This window comes from Hippopotamus amphibius, chromosome 4 (assembly GCF_030028045.1).
Source record: "Hippopotamus amphibius kiboko isolate mHipAmp2 chromosome 4, mHipAmp2.hap2, whole genome shotgun sequence".
NCBI lineage: Eukaryota > Metazoa > Chordata > Mammalia > Artiodactyla > Hippopotamidae > Hippopotamus > Hippopotamus amphibius.
The window spans coordinates 75,221,491-75,238,147 of NC_080189.1; the positions used below are offsets into that span (position 1 = coordinate 75,221,491).

General features: G+C 46.3%; 1 protein-coding gene across 6 annotated transcripts in view; it reads right to left on the reverse strand.

The window, feature by feature from the left end:
• Window positions 1-16,657, reverse strand: part of VOPP1 (VOPP1 WW domain binding protein) — a 220,613-nt gene that overhangs the window by 128,623 nt on the left and 75,333 nt on the right. The window contains exon 1 of one of the 6 annotated variants that reach the window (XM_057732988.1): window positions 8,730-8,944. The exons of the other annotated variants lie outside the window; for them this stretch is intronic. Within the exon in view, the coding sequence (XP_057588971.1) occupies window positions 8,730-8,783 (54 nt within the window). The 5' untranslated portion in view covers window positions 8,784-8,944. Of the gene's footprint in view, window positions 1-8,729; window positions 8,945-16,657 lie in introns of those variants that run through there. 6 annotated transcript variants of the gene reach the window in all.

Genomic DNA, 16,657 nt, shown 5'->3' on the forward strand with positions numbered 1-16,657 from the left:
CAGAGCTAAATTCCAAGTGGTGGATTTTCCCAGAGCTTTCCTCTACACTGGGGCACTTCTCTTCTTACAAGTGACTCAGCTGAGTCAATGAGAGCCTAAGTAATTTGCTCAAAAGACTCCCAGCCGTACAGAAAGAGCTGAGATTCCACAACACATCACTATGTCACCATCTGTTATGGTCTGAATGTTCATGTCCCCTCAAAATTCACACTGAAATCCTAATGCCAATGTGGTGGCATTAGGGGGTAGGGGCACTTAGGGTGTGATTAGATTTCAAAGGTGGAGCCCTCATGAATGGGATGGATGCTTTTATAAACGAGACCCCATAGAGACTGCTTACACCTTCTACCATGCGAAGACACAGCCAGAAGCTCTGAACCAGGAAGAGAGCCCTCACCAGAACAGACCTTGCTGGTGCCTTGACCGACTTCCCAGTCTCCAGAACTTTTGCTGTTTATAAACTACCCAGTAGGTAGTATTTAGTATTTTGTTACAGCTCAAATGGGCTAAGACACCATCTAAACAAGAAACTTAACTACTATCACGTGTCTTCTGTGCTTCAAGTACACAATCGATTAATTTCAAATCTGATATATAAGATACTACACTTATTTGTTCTGGTCTGAGGATGTTGTGCTCTAGTCAAGAGCTTTAAAGTATGCAGCTGCACTGCAAGAACACATATATATTCATATTCATTGCCTCCCTGTAATTGCTGACCACTCGACTCAACCTCAACCAGCAAAGGTCACTGTGTCCTATTCCCCAAACACAACGGCCTTGCATAAGGCTCTCAACTGCTCTGCAGCATGAGTGCAAATAACTCCCCAATTTAGATATCTTGCTAGACTCTCATTTGTAGGCTCTTTCCTCACCAAGGGCAGATGATCAAGCACTTCATAACACTACACATTTAAAGCTAAATTCTGACTTTTTAAAATGAAGGATATCAGTATTCTCCAAGTCAAAATCTCAATCATCTACTTCAACCCAGATGTATGTCTCCAACTTTGATTTGGCTTTGTTCAACATTTTTATTACTCTATTGGACAAAGCTGACAATGGTACGATAATCAAATCTGGGACTTCCCTGGTGGTGCAATGGTTAAGACTCTGCCTGCCAATGCAGGAGATGCAGGTTCGATCCCTGGGCCAGGAAGATCCCACATGCCACAGAGCAACTAAGCCCATGTGCCATACCTACTGAGCCCACACTCTAGAGCCCATAAGCCACAACTGCTGAGCCCACATGCCACAACTACTGAAGCCCACATGCCACAACTACTGAAGCCCACATGCTGCAACTACTGAAGCCCGTGTGCCTAGAGCCCATGCTGTGCAACAAGAGAACCCACCGCAATGAGAAGTCCAGGCACCTCAATGAAGAGTAGTCCCCGCTCACCGCAACTAGAGAAAGCCGGCATGCAGCAACAAAGACCCAATGCAGCCCCCCGCCCCCCCAAAAAAATCTGGATATGGCACAAAACAATAAAGAATACTGTATTTTAAAAAACAATATTCAAACAGAGGTTGACAGGCTTAAGAAGATGAGATGAAGGAAGAATGTAAAATAGAATTAATATATAGTCCTCAACTTAGGTTTTAAGTATTATACTAGGGACTTCCCTGTGGCGCAGTGCTTAAGAATCCACCTGCCAATGCAGAAGACACAGGATCAATCCTGGGTGGGGAAGATCCCACATGCCACGGAGCAACTAAGCCCGAACACCACAACTAGTGAGCCTGCACTCTAGAGCCCAGGAGCAACTATTGAAGCCCGTGAGCCTGGAGTCCGAGCTCCTTAACAAGAGAAGCCACCGCACCAAGAAGCCCGCACATAACAATGAAGAATAGCTCCTGTTCACCACAACTAGAGAAAGCCTGTAAGCAGCGACAAAGACCCAACACAGCCAATAAAAGTAAATAAATAAATAAATAAATAAATAAATACACTAAACACTCTACAACTGTTGTGAGGGTTTGTGGGTTACCAGCAGCAGATGTTAAAAAGATTTAAGTGTCACTGCAAACTCAATGTGAATCTCTTGGCTTATCTTTTTTTTTTTTAACTTTTTTACTACATCTTAATTTTTTAAAAATTTTATTTATTTATTTATTTTGGTTGCATTGGGTCTTCATTGCTGCTCACGGGCTTCTTCTAGTTGCAGCGAGTGGGGGCTACTCTTTGTTGTGGTGCATGGGCTTCTCAGTGAGGTGGTTTCTCTTGCTGGGGAGGATGGGCTCTAGATGCATGGATTTCAATAGTTGCAGCACGTGGGCTCAGCAGCTGTGGCACACAGGCTTAGTTGCTCCAAGGCATGTGGGATCTTCCCGGACCAGGGCTCAAACCCGTGTCCCCTGCATTGGCAGGCAGATTCTTAACCACTGTGCCACCGGGGAAGTCCCCTCTTGGCTTATCTCATCTGCACAATGAAAAGGTCTAAACAAGGGTTGTGATGGTGCCAGTGAGACCACACCTATAAAACAGTGTCCTTATTGTTCAAACAAGTCCCAATGGGAGCGAGATGGGAGGCAAGCCAAAGGGTGCATGACAAAATTCACTCACCACTGAACTCATTCCTTCTGAAACAGTGCACCAACACCCCAGCCCACTTAACACGAGCAGCTGCATAATCAACCTCCACTGCCAGGATCAGCGACAAGTACAACACAAATACCACACAGATGGACAGCAAAGTGACCTTGCAGATCTCGCAGACACATGAAGTCTATGAAAGAGGCAAAAGAGTCTGGCAGGTACCTGTTCATAATGACCCAATAGGTGCCCAAAACAGAATGATATGAATACAAAAGACAAAGAGAAGCTAGAGATGGACATAGGGTGGGGTGTGATTACTCGAGCAAATAACTCTGGAAAAAAAGAAAGAACCCTTACTATGATCATGCCACTAACTTTCAAGGTCAAGTGAAGACTATGCTATTATGCACCACAGACCTTCATCAGAAAAATGAACCACCACCTCCCCTCAATTGATTCAATTCTAAAAATGGGTACTTCGGATGAAATCAACTGATTTTTATCATCTAGGCTTTGTTTTTTCCAAATTAAGCTCAATTAAACTTTTTTCCCACTATTAACTATGAAATTTTGATCCTTGTTTTAAGTGGATTCAGTTTGAGTGGTCTTTTTCTAGGACCAGTTTTTTCAGGCAGTGATGATTTTCTGACCACTGTCCATCCAGTTTGGCAGTTTTCAAAGGGCAACTGTGCGGGTGGTGAGATGGTTCAAAACCACATCTTGTGAGGAATGATAGAGGAAATGATGCCTGGAGAAGAACACGGAGGGGCAGGGGGGAGGCAGGGGAAAGGGACCAGCACACCTGTGTTCAGTTGAGGAATTGTGATTATATTTCTTCTGCAAAGCGCAAAGGTACAGAACTAGGACCAGGTAGAAACAATGCAGACATTTCTACTCAATATAATAGAAAACTTTAACAATTGAAATTGTCTGAAAATTTGATACCTTGCTTTGAGAGATAGTGAGTTTCCATCACTAGAGGTGTTCAAATAATGATTAGCTCTAAGTCCTAGCACACAAGGCCCCCTTCAGAGGCGTAGCTAATCAATTATCTTCCCCTCTCCTACTGCAGACCTATTCAGCTCCCTCCCCAAGGGTCACACACATTTCTTTTCACTCATTCAAATATTTACTGAGTCCCTACTCTGTGCCAGGCACTGTTTCAGGAGCTTAGGATACTTCAGTTAACAAAACAGATCAAAACCTCTGTCACTCAGACTTCCCTGATGGCACACTAGTTAAGAATCCGCCTGCCAATGAAGGGGACATGGGTTCGATCCCTGGTCCAGGAAGATCCCACATGCTGTGGAGCAATTAAGCCCAAGAGCCACAACTATTGAGCCCACGTGCTGCAATTAATGAAGCCCATGCACCTAGAGCTGGTGCTCCGCAGCAAGAGAAGCCACCGCACTGAGAAGCCCATGCACCACAATGAAGACCCAAAGCAGCCAATAAATAAATATTAAAAAAAAAAAAAAAACCTTTGCTATAACGTAGATTGTGGAAGGTTAATTCCATCACATTTTGAAGGTAAGCGATACAGAGAAAGGAGGGAACTGATCAGAGCCAGAGTGCTGGAAGGAGAACTGGGTTGGAATTTTACATAGGATGGTCAAGGTATGCCTCATCAAGAGGGTGACATTTGAGAGGCCTCACTGAGAGGATAAATGCAGCTTCTAAGAAAATGACTTGCCATCCCATGACTAGATAATCCAGTGGCCACTAGCCTAATCCATGTGCTTCTAGGGTCACTACCCCCAGTTGGTCTTTATAGGTTTGCACAAGCCAAAGGAAAGCAAGGGCCAGTTAGGGTCCCAAGTCTAGGCCCAGAGCCCCAGGCCCTCCTCACACACCAGGAGCCAGTTTCCCCAGTACAGGGTGGAGTCCTTGCCATCAGGTTCCACCTCTCCTCCTCAGCACCCAGCCTCCATGGAGCTTCCAGAGAGAACAAACGCCCTGCAGTCTTCTCTTTCACTCAAATTGCATGTTGCTCAGATTCTAAAAACTCTAAAGAGTGGGAGGGTTGCAGTGGTTTATTTCAGAAAATTGGCATCCAGGGACTGCCACATTCATTGCCATTCCAGGGTACCAAAAGCATTTGGCATGAGACAAAAAAACACTCTTAAACACGACTCGGTTCTAATTTCAAGACTCCTGGGCATGGAAATACACAGGACTTTGGAAAAATACTCAGCAATCCTGTTAATTTCCCTAGTTTCAAAAGACAAAGTTCCCTTTCCAATCTTCTCTCTCTAAGAAAACATCACTCCTTTTTCTCGCCCAAGAAGGGATGTTCTTTGGCCAGAATAGCTTTAGAACGCATGGCCGCCTTTAAAGGTTTCCAGCTTCTGGTTCCAGGGGAGGATCAGCAAGATACTCCAGTACATCCAAAGATGCCAATCTCTTGAATAAAATAACCTAGTACAGAGTTCTTTCCCCCAGGAATGGATGCAGCAGAGCCCCCAACCCTGGCACAGGAGGAGTTTATTCTAAATAGTACACTACACATTTCTGGACTCATTTCAATAGAACCCAGAACAAATACTACTTGATATGTTACAAGAGTGTCAGCAACCTCACCTCTAGAAAGAGACTACAGTGACAATATCCAGAAAACCACATACTCTGACAAACGCCCACGGGAGGCGCATATGCTCAGCACCTAATGACTCCCCAGGTTCCACTAAGGCATAATCAGGCTTGAAACTGCTTTTCTTCTTCAGTTTCTAAGGTGCTGTTGCAGCCCAGGGAAGGCCACTGGGAATTATTTCACCAGGGCTACTAGGAAACGGCCCAGCACCATCACTCTTCCTGCAGGCATTGTTCACAGGGCCGCACGTAAACCGGCGGACAGAAGAAAAACATGGAACTTTAGAATTTCATGACCCAAAAAGGGCTTTGGGATTCCCCTATTCTGTGGCTTCCCCCATGGCCCACATGCCTGGGACATCTACACAGCTCACACAGAGTGACTGGGGAGGAGGGAAGATGAAATAAGGGTCCTCACTGGCTTCCCATGCAATTCACAGGCAAGCCCGGGTTAACAAAAAGAAAGGTCACTTCAGTAATGAACTCCCCAGAAGCCTCCCTGGGGAAGGGATAATGCTGCCCCTAGAATGTTCCTACTTACAGCCCTGCCTGGGCTTTCGGGTGAGCACACCAGGGCTTCCAGGACAGTCCTGCTGGTGCCTGCTGTGCGGGCACGACTGCTAACAGTCCCCAGTTTCACTCTCCAGTGTTATAGTTTGCATGCTAAATTATAAGATTCTCTAAGGAAATGTGACTGAGTTCCTAGAGGGTATTTTGCTGGTTTATCTGCTTCATGTGACAACACCTCTTCAAGTCCACCACTGGCCTGGGGACAGGCCGTGTACAAATTCCCTCCATGTCGCTGTGTCCCGCATTGGGAGAGGCAGCAGCACAGCATGGGGCAGTAGGGCCACTGCCTGGGTTAACATCTCAAGCCCTCACACTCACAACAGTGAGACTGTGGACAAGTTCTTTAACATCTCCCAGTTGAAACAAAACTGGGAATAAAAGTAATTGCTAAGAAGATTAATGACTTAATATTTGTAAACTGCTTAGAAGACAGGGTAAGCACTCTGTAAGTGTTTGCTAAGTAAAAAACAAACAGTCCAGCTGTCTAAAAGGTAAGTGAATTTCTATAAAAGGATGTGAGGCAGGGGAGGAAAGCCCTTCCTTTTAGATACCCTCCCTGCTCAAGGACTTCTCCCTAGCATGACCCCTACCCCCGCCCCCCACATCCTTGCCCCACGCAACCCTGAGTAGCACTGGCTATGAAGAGGATGCCAGAGGGTCAGGCAGCATAAAGGATGCCAGGTGGTTTATTATGGTCAACTACACTACAACTACAATGAAACCAGCTCAAGCAGAACAAAGAAACAAAGACAAGTATCCCAGGTTGCAGCTGGCTCTCAGAAGCCTTCAGACATCTCCCTCAATTGTCTTATGCCTTCAAACTGAAGAGAGCTCTTTGCCTCTTCACATACTGGGCAATGGAAATGGCACATTCATGTATGTGATTCAGGACTTCAAAAGCATCGGAGGTGTAGAGATAATGGCCAATATTAGATGAAATTTAGAGCAACCCACTTAAGGTGAAAACGTCTCAGATGCGTATCTCATGTAGAAGATTCCATGTGATACATTAAAACGAAATCTCCTTAATTCCTCAGAGAGATACCTCTCTACCACAAATAAAAAATAGGTGCTTGGGACAATCACACCACACCATTCCATGAAAATAAAAATTACCAATCATCTAGATATTTGACTTTATGAAAGTATCAATTTAGTCATTTAAATTTTAGTATTGTCACAGTTCTGCTTAAAATGATTTGAACCTTTCTGACCTGACTTGAACTCTCTATTAAGGTGAAAATTCCTGAAGAATGTCACTTGCCCTATCAGTAAACAAAGGATGTTGTGGCCGTGTAGCCAGCAGCCACTGCAGCCTCCCAGACTTTGCACCCAGAGGGGATTCAGGATGGGGGAAAATAGGATACTGGTTTCAGCTAACTGAGGTGCACATCAAAGGAATGATTTCAGTGTGCCCAAACTTTTGCAAGTTCCCATACATAGAAAAGTGCTAAATTAATTAACTTGAGATGACTGGTTTTCTTTAACAGTGATTTTTTGATGTTCCAACTACCTGGGGTTGAGGGGTGGGGGTGGAGTTTGGTTTTTGTTTTCATTTTCGTTTGGCAAAAACTCTATGTCCTGGCTCCTCCCTCACCTCTCGAGAGCAGTCCCTCAGAGCATTCTGAGAGGCTGTGGTCCTGGGGCTTACGTCCTCAGTATGTCTGCAGAATAAAACATAATTCTCAACTTTTAGGTTGTGGTTTTATTTCAGTCAACAATTCTATGCAACAAAACATCTATTTTGGAAAGAATTGAGTCCCTGAGGCAGTCTAGGCTACAGACAGGGAACAGCACTACACGATGACATGGGGGAGGCAGAACCAATGAAATGCTAGATAATTTCGCCAAGTGCTGATTTAAAAGTGAGGGGGTTTGCATGTGTAGGTATAGAGGCATGCGTTTTTATGTGAATAGTGGTCTCAGATTCACTTCTCCATTACCTGTCTGGTGATCACCGAGTGGATGTGACTCCTAAGGTCATAAAATTCTGAAAAAATGAAAAGAATGGAAGTGGCGGGCACTCCAGGAAAACATTAACCACTCAGCCGGGGAGACAGAAGAAAAAAAACAGGAAGTCTTTGCTATGGTGGAGCCTGACGCAAGAAACTTTTTCATCAACCCTCCTTTCAGAAGAGCTAAGACTCTCCTTCTCAACATTTTGTTTATAAATGAAGAAAACCAAGGAGTCATATCCAGAGTTTTATTACCTAAAATGGAAAACATGAGATACTCATCACTCATCTACTTTGACTTCATTAATTTAATAAAATTTCCTTCAAAATCACGAAGCTGAGCTATGGAAAAGCCCTAATCCAGACTGCACCGCAAGGTCCCACTAGCTCACATTTTAAAGAACCCGCTTTAGCAAGAAGGGGGTGGCCCCATCCAAGGGCGCAACTTTCCAGCCGGGGGCAGCCGAGGTCCCCACGAGGTTGCGGTCACCACCACTTCCCCCGCTTCAACAAGTCCCCGGCCTCTGCTCCAAAAGGCCACACCCACCACCCCGGCTCTTCGGGGACCTGCTCTCGCCTCTGAAGACTTTGCCTTCATTTTCACAAGCGGGGACATGTCCCCCCGTTCAGGCCTGCCATCGCACTCGTGGCCGCGTGACATCTCCCACAGCCACTTCTAGCGCGCGGTCGCACCCCGACCCCGCGGCGCCCCCGCCTCAGCCCCAAACCGCTGGGCGCCGGGACTCTGCGCCTGCGCCGCTCCCGGGACCCTCACCCCTGCCCCGAACCGGGCCCCGGGGGGAAGGGAGGGGACGCACAGCGCGGAAAGGGTGCTCCCGAGTCCTCCCCGCGGGCGACGAGCCCTAACGCCCGGCGGGGGGATTGAGGGCCGTCAAAGGAGCGGCGAGGGCAGGGGCGACCCCGTCACCAGGGCCCCGACGCCTTCCGCACGGGGATTCGAGCGGGTCGGTGAGGCCGTGGCTCTCGGCCCTTGGCCTTCAGGGCTCCCGCAGACGGTCTCCCGGGCGCCTCGGTGCCGCTCCCGCCCAGCCCCGCCCGGCCCGGCCCGGCCCTACCTCCACGAGCAGCCCGAGCAGCAGCGCCGCCACTCTCCCGGCCAGGCGGCCCATGGCTGCACGTCCTCCTGGTCGCAAGCGCGGGTCAGCAGCACGTCCTCTACGAGGCGACCAGCGGGGCTGGCGGGAGGGCGTGATCCCGGCCCGGGGTCGCTGGGGCGCGCGCGGGCGGGCGGGCGGGGAGCCGGGACGAGCCGCGCAGCCCTCCCCGCGCTCCGCCCTCGGCTTGCGCGCCCCCGGCTCGCGCGCCCCCGGCTCAGCTACAGGGTGTTAGGGTCCGCCCCGCCGGAGTGCGCGCGCCAGGAGCCAGAAGATGAGTCTCGGAGCCTGGCGAGTGGGAGCGGAGCTGCCAGCTGTTTCCTCCCTCCTAGGAGACCGTCCTGTCACCCCTGAATAGACCCGGTAAGGTTTCTAAAAGAAGCAAAGTCTACCCGGAGTAAGGCTTGTTCCAGAGGGAGGTACGTGAACCCATTGTGTGCCTCCAGGTTCTTCATTGTCCGTCCCATCCCTGCACACCGTGGAGCGGTGCACCCTCCCCACGTGTGACAGCAAGGACAGCCAAAGGATGACGAGGCAGACGGAGAATGGAAGGCTCCCTGCATCTCACCTTTCACTTAGATGTGGTGCTTTCATGCTCGCATCCTCCTGCGCTGGCCCTGCCTACGCTCCCCGCCACAGTGGGCCCACATTGAAGCCCACCTTCCCGCTGGTAATTTTGAGATGTCCTTCGCCTCTGCAGGACTGACTTTCCACCCCAACTACCTCCTACCTATTGTATTTTTCTCACAACGTGGCTCAGATTCCATCTCATTTGTATAGTTATTCAACAAGCACTTATTGAACTTGTAAGTTGTACCAGACCCTGAGCTGGACAGCCAGTACATGGGGAGCGGGGCGGGGTGGCGGGGGGAGGGGGGGTGGCAAGAAAACTTTGCCTGGTGTCTAAAGGAAGAGAGAGTCAATTACACGAGTAGGACATAAAGTGCTGAGTGCAGAGACCAGGGGGTACAGGATAATAAAGAACATGAACCTACCCATGACTGGAGGTGAAGGAAGGGGGTCAGGGAAATAGATGTCACCTAAGGCAAGTCCCAGACACTTTCCAGACTTCAATATATGTACTCATCTGATGACTATGAAACAAACATCACCAGACCACACCTACTGGAACCAGAACTTACAAGTAAAGCAGGGAAGGTTCTTGGTGGCCTTCATTGTCATGATAATACACTATCAGACAAAACCACCAAGGGTCCTGAGATTCTAGTAACTTTGACTTGCTTTTTTTTGTCTGCCTTAGGTCTTTGTTGCTGTGTGCAGACTTTCTCTCCTTGTGGTGAGCAGGGGCTACTCTTCATTGTGGTGCAAGGGCTTCTCATTGTACTGGCTTCTCTTGTTGTGGAGCATGGGCTGTAGGTGCACGGCCTTCAGTAGTTGCAGCAGGTGGGCACAGAAGTTGTGGCTCGTGGGCTCAGTAGTTGTGTCTCATGGGCTCTAGAGCACAAGCTTAGTAGTTGTGGCACATAGGCTTAGTTGCTCCTTGGTGTGTGGGATCTTCCCAGACCAGGGATCAAACCCAAATCCCCTGCATTGGCAGGCAGATTCTTAACCACTGTTCCACCAGGGAAGTCCCTGACTTACAACTTTAAATGAGGGAATTTTATTACTCTTTTAAGGGTAGAAGTTAACTTGTAGAACACTAAGCACATGCTTTGTTGTGTAATAGAGATGCAAATTTTTTCCTCCAGTGGTGATGTAAATGATTTTATCTGGTAAAAATGCACATGACCTCTCCCAGCTCAGAACCTTAACCAGTTTTCTGTCTGATTTGTCAATCTCATCCCAAGAGTTTCCTTTTTTCCTCTTTTTCACTGGCTATATGTACATAGTCAGTTGCCTTCATTCTCCTTTGAAACAGCTTTGTCATCCTTCTGGTTCCTTCATTAATGGGTTGTTGACCTGAAACAAATAATGTTACTGCATCCAAGCTTGCTCTACTTGCCACATGACAGGCCAATGAATCGAAGATGAGGTATTGAGGCAAGGGATATGACTTTATTCGGAAAGCTGGCAGACCAAGAAGATGGCAGACTAGTGTCTCTGAAAAACCATCTTATCGGGGTCTGGATGCCAGTTTCTTTTACAGAATCAGAGAGGGAGAGGTGGTGAGGAAGTAAAGTAAAAGGGCCATTGGTTTTGCAAAACATCTCCTGGAATGTCTAGCCTCAGTAAGGGTAGGTGTTAATTTCTTCTTTCTTGCAGCCATTCACAGGTGTGCAGGGTCAGATTGTCTCCCTGTGAGCTGAATAAAAGGCACTTTAACATTCAGGCAGAGAGGCAGGGTTCCCTGAGGCCAGCCATTATGCATGATTATAATAACAAAAGCAACAAAAAGCAAATGTTAAAGTCAAAGAAACAGATCAAACATGGAGTCTGATTTAGCTCTTATCTGCTACAATAAGACTGCCCATTATTTCTACAGCAAAGATGGGTTTATTTGGGATCAGCAGAGAACTGCAATTTGAGGTATAGGACCATGGCAAGCCACATGCAAGGCCCAGCGGGCAAAAGAAAGAGTACACTTTGGGGAACTCCCTGGAGGTCCAGTGGTTAGGTATGCATGCTTTCACTGCCGAGGGTGCAGGTTCAATCCCTGGTCAGGAAACTAAGATCCTGAAAGCTATGCAGCACGGCCAAAATAAAAATTAAAAATTAAAAAAGAAAAAAGAAAGAGTACCTTTTATAGAGGGGAAAAGGAAGTTGGTAAAACCAAGCAGGATGCTATGGGGCCCTCCTGGGTACAAATCTTTTCTATTTCCCCAATTTCTTGTTTGTAGGGAAAGGCCTTAGCCTCCTATACTGTTCTGAATACCAAAGGGCAGATTCAAACAATTGCTAATCAGGAAATGCAGAAACAAAGCAGGAGCAGTCAAGAAACAATAGTATAGCAATTTAAGCAGGATTTGGGTTCCTTCTCAAGACATATACATAACAATATCTTTGAGTTCTTCTACAGGAACTAAGGCCCCTACTCAGGTAGAGGCTGGTAATTTCAGGCTGAGCACAAGATTCCTGGAAGACCTCCCTGTTACCTCACCACCAACCAATCAGAAGAAAGTCACACACCCTGCAGCACTCACCCCAAATTTTGCCTGTAAAAACTTCTCCCTGAAAACCATCAAGGAGTTCAGGTTTTTTGAGCATAAGCTACCCATTCTCCTTACTTGTCACTTCAATAAACCTTTCTTTGCTCCAAATTCAGACATTTTGGTTTGTTTGGACTCACTGTGCATTGGGCACATGAACTTGCATTCAGTAACATTGGGATGGCTAAAGTAAACAGAGTCCATTGTGTTGTTTTGCCTGAGTTCTTGCCCAGAAAAGAGTCTTTCTTCTTCCTGTTGGGCTTTGCCATCATCACAGGGTGTGAGAACTCTCCTTCTGCTCTCCTGATTCTATTTAACTGAGGTTTCTGTTTATTAATTTTTTACATTTACCCCTTTTTAAGTATTTTATTTTTTTATTTTATTTATTTATTTATTTATTTTGGCTGCTTTGGGTCTTTCTCTAGTTGTGGCAAGCAGGGACTACTCTTTGTTGTGGTGTGTGGGCTTCTCATTGCAGTGGCTTCTCTTGTTGCAGAGCACGAACTCTAGGTGCCATTTACCCTTTTGATAAAGATCTTTTTGTAACAGCATCGCTGATAAATAGCTTTTCTAGTTTCAGTGACTTTTTATCCCTTAATGTTAGGAAGAATCTTTCCTGGGTATAGTGTCTCATATCAGAGGGAAAGTACATAGATTGGAAACCTGTCAAGGTCACATTCAAGTAACAAGGAGCAGTAGGAGGGAGAAGTCTCAGGCACTTTATCTAAAGTCCATCTCTTATCAAGATCATAGACACTGGAGATCATCTGAAGTGTTATGTCATTGTCAAAGGTTTAGTGACAAACTTCTACCAGGCCTAGTCTGGATATCTTGGGAAAGCTGTCTCATCAGATGTCATCTGCTTCAATTCTGGTAAATCTTTACTTTCAGGTCACCAGATGATATACAAGTCCAGTTGGGGTTTGGTGCTATTTTTAGGTGTGTCATGTGAATCCACAAGTATGTTCCTTGGAGTTGGGCAGAATAAGGGTTGGTTAGTAGTACCTGATAGGGGCCTTTCCAGCGAGCTTGAAGAGAGTACTTCTGGAGGTGTCTTTTCCAATTGACAAAAGCTCCAGGTTGCAAGGTGTGATGCTTAAGGTCTTTATCTCCTGAGAGTACACTGTGAAAAGATTGCACTCCCCAAAGATGGTTACTTTTAATAAAAGCAATTATGCCTTTGCAGTATTGGAGTAACTCTTCTTTTATCAGTTGTGGGTGAAAAGAGGCAGGAGCTAAGAACATTGGGCATCTTGTGACTATGTCAAAGGGTGAGAGTTTATGAGTTCCCAAAGAGGTGGATTTAGAAAGACCAACAGCAATACTTGTGACCAAACTATTGGGAGGGTCTCTAAAAATCTTGCCAACTGAGTCTTAATTGTGCCATTAGTGCATTCCACTAAACCAGAGGATTAATGTGGTAAGCACAGAGAAAGTGTTGTAAAACTGGCCAAACAGCACAGACTTGTCAAAGCACCTGGCCAGTAAAGTGGGTTTCTGCATCATTATGAAGTTTGAGGGGAGTTCCCCAGGTAGGGATAATCTTTTCCAATCCTGTCTGCAAGAGAAAGCTTCAGTCCAGCATGAAAACATACAGACCACGACTAAAACATATTTATATCCATGAGCTGGGGGGAAGTTGTATGAAATCCATTTGCCAGATTGTCCATTAGGCATTTAAAAATGTCTGGGAGCAGTAGGAACAAGCTTCCCTGGGTTAGACAAGTGGGACAAGGGAGGTAGGCACATTTTGAAGCCTTGTTAATATTTCCCCACCAACACTGACTCATGAAGGCTATCATTTTGTCAGTAGACCAATGGTTTAATGCATGCACAGTAGTGAGGAGTGGGAATTTTGGAGTCTCTGGTAGGACTGGGTTGTTATTTGGTCTAAACCAGAACTTTCTCTTTTTATCAAACCAACAATTGTTGAATTTCCTATCTTGCTTTTCCTTTTCTGAAGCCAATTGCTAGACTTCTCTAGCCAGTTTTTCTAAATTATCATTTGGGGAGATAGGCCTTTGGACTATGAAACTGGTCTGACTGCTGTTGATCCCTTGAAGGGCAACATTCTTTGTAGAAACATCAGCAAGGTGATTTCACTTAGCTTCCGGAAAGTCCAAGTTTAGAATGCCTTGGAATCTTAATAATAACTAAGATAGCAGATAAAAGTATTGCATTCAACAATCCCTGAATGTAGGGATCATTTTAGATTTTATTTCCACTGGAAGTAAGGAAGCCACATTGCTCCCACAACATTTCAAAATCATGAGGTACTCCAAAAGCATATCTACTATGAGTATAAATATTGGCAGTTCTGCCCTTAGCTAAAGTATAAGGCTGCATAAGAGCATATAATTCAGGCTTTTGGGCTGAAGTAGGTAAATGTGCTGCCTCAACATCGAAAGGAGTTGCAGTAACATAGCCAGCATGATATTTGCCGCTGTCATCATCAGTGAAGCATGAGAAGTCAGTGTTACCCAGTGGAATCTGGGTAACATTGATCACTACAAGGAGTCAGGGGGTGGCCCATCAGCACTGAGCAATCGGTATTGTCAGTGACAGAGGGGAGACGAGCAGCAGGATTAAGGTTATTGCAATGTGAAAGAGGAGCAGCTAACAACAGATTCCTTAACAAAAGGTCCTCATGGGAGTGAGGCAGCTGGCTCACACTCCTGTTGAGTGTGATGAGAATTCAGGAGAGTTTCTACTGCCTGAGGTACAAAAATGGTTAAGAGAGATTCCACGATTTTCTTGGTGGCCTTAACCAAAAGGGCAGTAGCTGGAATGGCTCCAAGCAAGAGCCAGTGTCACAGGATCCAGCTGCTGGCTATGATACCTTATGAGTCAATGGTGGTCCTCCTGTTTGGGATGCGTGCCCCAAGGTCATTTCCTTCCTTTTCATATATAACAGCAGTCCCCAACCTTTTTGGCACCAGGGACTGGTTTCACAGATGACAATTTTTCCATGGACGGGGGCAGCAGGGGTGTGTGGTTCAGGCAGTAACGTGAGTGATGGTGAGCAATGGGGAGCAGCAGATGAAGCTTTGCTCACTTACCCGCCTCTCACCTCCTACTGTGCGGCCCATCTCCTAACAGGCCACGGACTGGGGGCTGGGGACCCTGATATATAGTACAAAAAGGAAAAGGGGAATCTGATTATTGGGATGCCCAAGGACAGGTGGATTCATCAAGGCCTTTAAGGCCTTGAAGGCTGTGTCATTCCAGTTCTTGCCATAAAATTGGGTGGGTTTGTTACTAGTGAGTAAAACATACAGAGGTTTGGCTATAAGAGAGAACTTGGAATCCAGTTTTGGCAATAACCTGAGAAAACCTCTTGGCTGGTGCGTAGTTTTGGGTTTGGGGAAACTTAGTGTAACAGGGAAGAGCTAAATTGGATTCCCAGTTGGATCCATTTCTTTGACTTTAACCTTTGCTTTTCGTTGCTTTCATTATTATAATCATACATAATGGCCTGCCTCAGGGAACCCTGCCCCTCTGCCTGAATGTTAAAGTGCCTTTATTCAGCTCACAGGGAGACCATCTGACCCTGCACACCTGTGAATGGCTGCAGAAAAGAAGAAACTAACACATCCCCTCCTATTTTTCAAGTTAAAAGGCTTTGTCAACTATAAGTTGGCACTTGCCATGGGCACTTGCCATCTGCCTCTACAAGGATGAAATCATATATGCTGCTGCAGCTGCTGACCTTCAACATCCCCTGAAGGGAAGAAAGCACTCTGTTGGAAAAATGGGTGGAACTGGTCTTGAGATAGTTAGATGTTTTCAGGAGCTGATTTTGTGAGCCAACCCTTGCATCTCCTCGTATCTAGAAAAGCACTAAATTCCTTCATGGTGATGTCTGCTCCTCGTGACTAGCAGATACCCTCTACAAAAATATGTGTTTCATTGCACGTACTCCTCCTTCACCAAGGTTACGTATATACTGACCTTTCCCCCACCTCTTGGGGACAGTTTCTCAGAGCTCTCTGAAATGCTGTCTCCCAGGCTGCAGTCCTCATTTTGCCCCATATAAAACTTAACTCGTAACTCTCACATTGTGCATTTTTTTTAAGTTGACTTTTTACTTTACTTCCTCACCTCCTCTCCCTCTCTCTTCTATAAAAGAAATTGGCATCCAGACCCCGATAAGATGGTTTTGGGGGGGACCCTAGTCTGTCATCTTCCTGGTCTGCTGGCTTTCCAAATAAAGTTGTTATTCCTTTTCTCAATATCTCCTCTCCCGATTTATTGGCCTGTCATGCGGCGAGCAAAGCGAGCTTGGACTTGTAATGTGGGGTCACCATGAAGACTACCTGGACCTAAGTGTTCCCTTGTTCTGTTATCAGATGCCCTAAATGTTGAACCTGGGTTTAGGCAAACTGCAATTTTTCTTTGGTGACCTTATGTCCTTTTAAGGCTAAAAGCTTTAGCAAGTGGATGCTGTCTTCCTGTGAGGAGGCTTGAGAAGGAGAGAAAAGAAGCAAATCCAGGGACTTCCCTGGTGGCACAGTGGTTGAGAATCTGCCTGGCAATGCAGGGGACACGGGTTTGATCCTTGGTCCAAGAAGATCCCACATGCCACAGAGCAACTAAGCCCGTGTGCCACAATTACTGAGTCTGTGGTCTAGAGACCATGAGCCACAACTATCAAGCCCTTGAGCTATAACTACTGAAGCCCTCGCGCCTAGAGCCCATGCTCCACAACAAGAGCCACCACACTGAGAAGCCCGTGCACTGCAAGGAAGAGTAGCTCCCCACTCTCTGCTACTAGAGAAAGCC